Below are 6,480 nucleotides of genomic sequence, written 5' to 3' on the forward strand. Positions count from 1 at the left end.
ACATCCATATTTTTGGACTTTCTCCTATGTGAAATGGATAGTTAGGCCTCAAATCTTCTTTTTGAAAATCAAGGTACTAGCGGATACAATTTTTTTACCTGGTAGTTATATTATTGCTTTTATATGTACTATTGACTCCATATTTTGGTATACAATCGGAAAGGAGAATGTATGTAGCATAAGTGGTTGATTATAATTTTGGGTTTTGTTCTTTCAAAGTTTCGGACTTTGTACAATTGCTGCTCCCATTACCTGGTGAGACATTTCAATCTTTTTTATGCTCAACTTTTTAGTGTTAATTCTCAAAATTTTGCCTTCCCTGCTTCTTTCCCATGGTCCTTATACTCAAACATGTGCGAGTTTGTATTTTTCTGATCGATTATACTATTGGGAACTTAGTTACTTTTATTTTTATATATATTGCATGGACAAACAAAATATATGTGAACTGCATGCTATTTCTATTTCTTATGCAAAGACACTGTATTTTGTCATTGCAACTTTTGTCACAGAAACTTTCAAGTTCGCCATTTTGATTGTATATTGGCTCTTGATGTCAACTTAATAGAATGTAAGTGCAAACTGAACTACTTATTTTGTCTAGATTGCTGCATTTGAGAATGTGATTATGTTGCTGCTGCTCTTTGAGTGAATTTTTCTGTGGGTATTATTCATGGTTGTTGTAGATTGTAGTTTGAAAACCCGCAGCAAAGCACAATCAATTTTTCTAATTACATCTATACTAAGAAGACATTCATGATGTAGCGATCAACATTACTAGTGTAATAAACAATACAAAACTTTTTACAACCTCACCATTATTGTTTAACGTTGGAGAAGAAACTTATTATTGTTCAACGTTGGAGAATAAACTTGCCGATTAAAAAGTAATTTAGAATTTCTCTTCACAGAGTAGTGTAGAATTTCTCTCAATTATTATGGAAAATTCCTCCCCTCGCCTGTATGCATGACAAGAAATTAATTAAGGATACAAATGGATACGAAGCAGAAATGGAACTATTATTGCTATAATTTGAAGAAACAGTGCTTCTTAAAGAAAAAGAAAGAACATACACGTAGATCTGCAACAAAGAATTGTGATTCTTTTCTATCCCATAGCTGGAAATTAATTAATCATTCGATTAGTAGTAGGGTATTTCTGGGGGAGGAGGAGATGCATATGACACTCCTATAACTGGAGGAAGTGGCGTGTTTTCGAACGGGGTCAGGGGAGGAAATTGTTGATGTGATGGTGGTGGTGGAGGATGCCAATGTTGTTCTTTCGGAGGTGATAATGGTGAGTGGTGATGGCTTGATGGTGGCGGTACGAAGTTTAATACCGGTGATGGCACAGTATGCTGGCTTGGTGGTGGTGGTGATGGTGATGGTGGAATCACACAACCGGTGGGTGGCAGAGGAATCACCGGATGTGATGGCTCACTTGGTGGAGGAGGAGATGGATGATTTGGGGGTGGACTACTCATACCTGTGCTTGTGTGTGGTGGTGGGGTTTTTGATGGATAATGCTCGTGTGTGGGTGAAGGAGGCGGTGTTGTATAATGTTCATGTGTTGGTGGGGGTGGAGATGCATATGGTGATGGCAGTGGAGGTAGCGGAGGTGGTGATGAAGGTGGAGATTGTGGGGAAGGTGGAGGCGGTGATGAAGGTGGAGATTGTGGTGAAGGTGGAGGTGGAGGTGGAGGTGGAGGTGGAGGTGGAGGCGGTCGACTTGTATAACTATGATAGCTTGGAGGTGGTGGGACGTTGGTTGAGTGCTGTTGAGGTGGGGGAGGCGTGTGGGGCTGATAATCGGGAGCTGATGCGTGCTGTGGTGGCGGTGGCGGCGAAGCATAATTGTAATGATAGCCTGGAGGCAACGGCGCCACCATATCATGTTTAGAGTGAGGTGGTGGGGGCGGAGGTGGTCTTAGATGCGTACTTGGTGACACCTCTTGGAAGGGTGGTGGCGTCAGAGTCCAATGACCATGACTACTGGATGGAGGGGGAGAGGGTGGAAGATGAGTCCTGGGTGATACTCTTGGATTAGGTGGTGGCGGAGGTGAAGGTGGTGAATGGTAAGTGGGCTTTGTATGGGAATGGGAATGGGAGGGAGGAGGAGGTGTCGTACGAGGCGCCACGGGCGGAGGAGGAGAAGGAGAAGAAGAAGGCTGTGATGGTGGCGGCGGAGGATGCGATCTAGTCGAAGGCGATGACTCTGAAGTCGGGGGTGGGGGTGTGGGTGGGGGTGTGGGTGGGGGTGTTGAAACCCGAGGCCTTCTTTGAGCAGGCGGCTTATTCCGAACAGGCGGAGAGGGTGTTGAGACCCGTGGAGGCCTTTTATTAGAGCCGTCGCGGCCTCCTGGACTGCTGCCTCCGCCTCCACCGGGATTGCCGCCGCCGCCTCCAGGACTGCTGCTGCTGCATTTGAGCTTGGTGCAGTCAACGGGACGTGCAGCTGGGGAAGCACATTCCCTTGCAGATCTCTGATCCGACTTGCCACGAATGCAGTTCTTACGACCATGGATTACATTATTTTTGTTAGAGATGGCAGCACAAGCAGGAGCCTCTCCAGTGAAATAGTTGAAGGAATAGGTAAAGTTCTGCAGCTGAGGCAGCTGGCAAACACTCGCCAGTATGACGCCGGTGAGTTTGTTGTGGGCGACGTCGAGCTGCTCCAAGCTCTTCATGTTTTTGCCAACGGTGGAGGGAAGAGGACCCTGAAGCTGGTTGAAGCTCACGTCCAAGACGGTGAGATTGGTGAGGAGGCCGATCAGGGGCGGCAAGCAGCCGGTGAGGTTGTCATTGAGGAGGATGATCTCGTTGAGGGTCTTGGCCATCTTTCCAATGCTGGCGGGGATGCAACCGCCGAGTTTGTTGTTGGCCAACACCAGCACAGAAACCGGGGAGTTGCCGAGATTGTGGGGGATGCCGAATCGGAACCTGTTGTCGTTGAGGAAAACAGCGTCGAGATCCTTGTCGAAGAGCTGGGAGGGAACGGAGCCTTCGAACTCGTTGAAGCGGAGATCCAAGTACTTGAGGGAAGGTAGAGACAGCACTACTTTGGGGAAATCTCCGACAAAGCGGTTGTTGCTGAGGTCGAGCTCATGGAGCATCTTCAGGCGGTGCAGGGTGCTTGGGACAACGCCACAGAAGCGATTGGAGTTGATGTGGAAGAGTGCAAGGTCCGAGAGGAGGCCAAGCTCCGGAGGGAGGTAGCCGGCAATATCAGCGTGGTTGAGGTCAATGCCAGCCACCACGCGTCCGCCGCGGCCTCCAATTGAATTAGGAGCAGGAGCGCAGTATACGCCCATGTAGGAGCAGACGTCGGAGCCATTCCAGGTGGCGGTGAAGTTGAAAGGGTCGGAGAAGATGGAGGACTTCCAAGCTTGAAGGGCAATGTAGGCTTGGCGAAGCCTTGGGTTCTCAAACTGGAGGAAGCTTGGATCTACTTCTTTGACAACTTCATCAGTATCAGTAACAGCAGTGCTAGTAATGGCGGCTGCGCAGGCCAACAAAACAAACAGCAGCAAGGAGGAGGAGGAGGAGGAGAGGTGCCTCCTAGAATACGGAAGAGGAAGAGACATTGGCATTGGTGAGTGAGATGGAGCAGATGGCAGGCAGACAGTCAGTCACATGTGTCTCTCATCTCCCCATGCTTTGTGGTTGTGTTTATAGAAATTTCATTTTTTCTATTGGCCTGTCCAATTGAGATTTTATATTTGATTTGAGATGAATTTCTTCGCTTCATTTTATTATTATTATTTCTTTTGGTGAACATTTTTATTAGAGTAAATTACATTTTACTCTTTTCAGGTTTGATATCAATTTTAATTTCTTACAACATTTTTAAAACATTTCAATTTCATATATTTACTTATCATTTTATTTCAATTTCTTACATCCATTAGAAAATTTGTTAAATAAACCGTTAAGTGATGACATGGCAAATATATGATCCACATTTGTGTTGATTGGCTATCAAACTTGTGTCACGTGGTAAAAAATAATTTTTATACATTTAAAATATTATAATAATTTACCCTTAAAAAAAATAAAAATTAAAAAAACTAGAATCCTAGAACCCATCTTCCCCCAACCCTCCTCCCCTCCTCCACTCTGTTTTATTAGGTATTTAGCCACGTGGCACATATATGGTAGTCACGTCAGCATAAATGGGAACCCTATATTTGCCACATCATCACTTAACAGTTAACTTAACAAATTTTTTAACGGTTATATGAAATTGAAAAAAAAAAAAATTCAATGTATGAGATTAAAATGTAATTTACCCTTTTTATTATTTATTTTCAAACTTCCCTTAGAGTTTGGTTTGGTTTGTCATTCATTATCATGTTCATTTTATGCAGATGCAGACTACAGTGAGGTGAGCACGGCTGTAAGTAGATATGCAATCATGGTTGGTTAGTGGTTACAGACTTACAGTGGCTGTGAATAAATTTATAAAAAAAAAAAAAAAAAAAAAAAGATTATCAGCCAGGGAAAGTTGAACATTCGATTTGAAATTTACGTGATATGTAGGGGCATATGAAATTATGAAACATGACATGCTGGCACGTCTCTCAGATAGATTTCTTTTAGAGAGAGAGCTTCTTTCTTTCTCCCTTGTTCTGTCCTGTATGGAGAATGGTATGCAATTTGTAAAGTGTAGACGAAGTTGTGACTTGTGAGTCCAGCTAAAAACAGTGTTGATGGTGGTTGCAGCATATTTACTTACTTTACGAAGTGTTGAAGACCACCACTAATCAATGTGTTCTGCTTTTGCTTGACTTGCTCACAACGTGCCAGCCACCCCCACCCCACCCCCATATGCTTTTTTCAGGGACGGCTAATGAAAAGTCCCTTGCCAAAAAAAAAAAAAAAAACAAAATTTATCCAAAAAACATTTTGACAATTTTTCTTATTATTAAGGAGATTTTTATATTGTAAAGACAATAAAAAAAATGGAATCACACTTCATAATGGTTTTTGTTGAGAGTATAAATTTTATATCAGGAAACAAAAAAAAATAAAAAATAAAAAAGAGAACGTTGCATGTACTTATAAGTAATTGGCTATTACTCAAACGGTTATTTGATTTTATATTAAACATCAGCTTTCTTCCTGCCCTTTTTAGTTGTTTACTTGTTTAGGTGCTAAGGAAGAAGGGGTGAAGGTACAAGGGTGGGTCCCCTTTAAGGATAGGCAAAATACTTATGGATTTGGGTAATCGTGTTTACCCGTCTATTTAAAGTTTACGGTTACAATTATGGGTAACCGTTTAGACGAACAAACGGTTATGGATATAACCGTTAATCCATGAAATTTAAATGGACAGTTATGAGTATTACCCGCCATTATAACAGGTATCCACCGATTATGGGTATTACCCGCGATTATAACGAGTATCCATTTATCCATTTAATTTAATATATGTAAAATTTATAATATTTTTAACGGTTATAACGCGTTTATGTATTTGTTGATACACTTTTCGTATACAAAAAGTTTGAAGCACAAGAAGCCAACAAGGAGAAAGATCAAAGAGCTGACTTGAAGCTTATGATCTAATTTGCGGTTAACAGGAAGTACTGGTATTAGTGTAGAAGAATGTTTGTTTTTAGAAACTTTACTTTGTAATCATATGAATGATAATTAAAAACTTGCTTGGGTGTAGCAGAAAAATATCGTTCATAAACTGTTATTTCAATTATTAGAATTGTATGAGGACCTAAATGATTAAAATAGGGAAATACTTGCTAATATGTACCTATAACGGTGTTTAATTGTCAGAAAACGAAAATTTTTTTTTTTGTAATTTTCAAGTTGTTAAAAAAAAAAAAACATGTAGACAGGTAAAAAAAATGGATAAACGGGTTCAAAACGAGTAAATGGTTATGGTTAAATGGGTAAACAATTATGGTTAATGAGTACACGGTTATGGGTATGATTAACCATTTATAAACGGTTATGGGTATGAATATAACCATTTATGCAATTATCAAACAGGTACATGATTATGCGAGTATGAACCAATTATGGATAAATAATCACAGTTACCTGCTCACAATAACCATTGTACATCCCTAGTCCCCTCCCCTTAGAAACACTGTCTGCACGATCTCTAATACCTGTTCGTGTAAGAGACTTTTCCCAAACTAAAAAGCTTACATTTCAAAACGCGTAAAGGACGTGCCACTACCATGATTCATCATTCTTGGCTCCTCATCTTCGTTTTTGTTTTGTCTTTTTTTTTTTGTTTTTTAAGCAAAACAAAAACAAAAACAAAGATGAGGAGACTGACAGTGATAGCAAACATGGCTCCTCGTCTTACTTTTTCATTACTTATAAGTATTTCGTCTTTCACGCACATCTTCTATTAAGGTCATTATATCAAATTCGACGATTAATTATTTGTCGTCTATGACTACTTTTAAGTACTCAACTCAAGAAGAAACTGAAACTAATGACAATATTTACTTA

The 6,480-nt window shown here is 40.8% G+C and overlaps 1 protein-coding gene across 1 annotated transcript; it reads right to left on the reverse strand.

Moving 5' to 3' along the window:
- Positions 1-961: 961 nt before the first annotated feature.
- Positions 962-3,629, reverse strand: LOC137723722 (leucine-rich repeat extensin-like protein 4). Its single transcript, XM_068462915.1, has one exon. The coding sequence runs from the start codon at positions 3,588-3,590 to the stop codon at positions 1,143-1,145; it is 2,448 nt and encodes an 815-aa protein (XP_068319016.1). The 5' UTR covers positions 3,591-3,629; the 3' UTR covers positions 962-1,142.
- Between the last annotated feature and the right edge of the window lie 2,851 nt (positions 3,630-6,480).

The sequence above is a fragment of the Pyrus communis genome, chromosome 17, assembly GCF_963583255.1.
Source record: "Pyrus communis chromosome 17, drPyrComm1.1, whole genome shotgun sequence".
Taxonomy (NCBI): Eukaryota; Viridiplantae; Streptophyta; class Magnoliopsida; order Rosales; family Rosaceae; genus Pyrus; species Pyrus communis.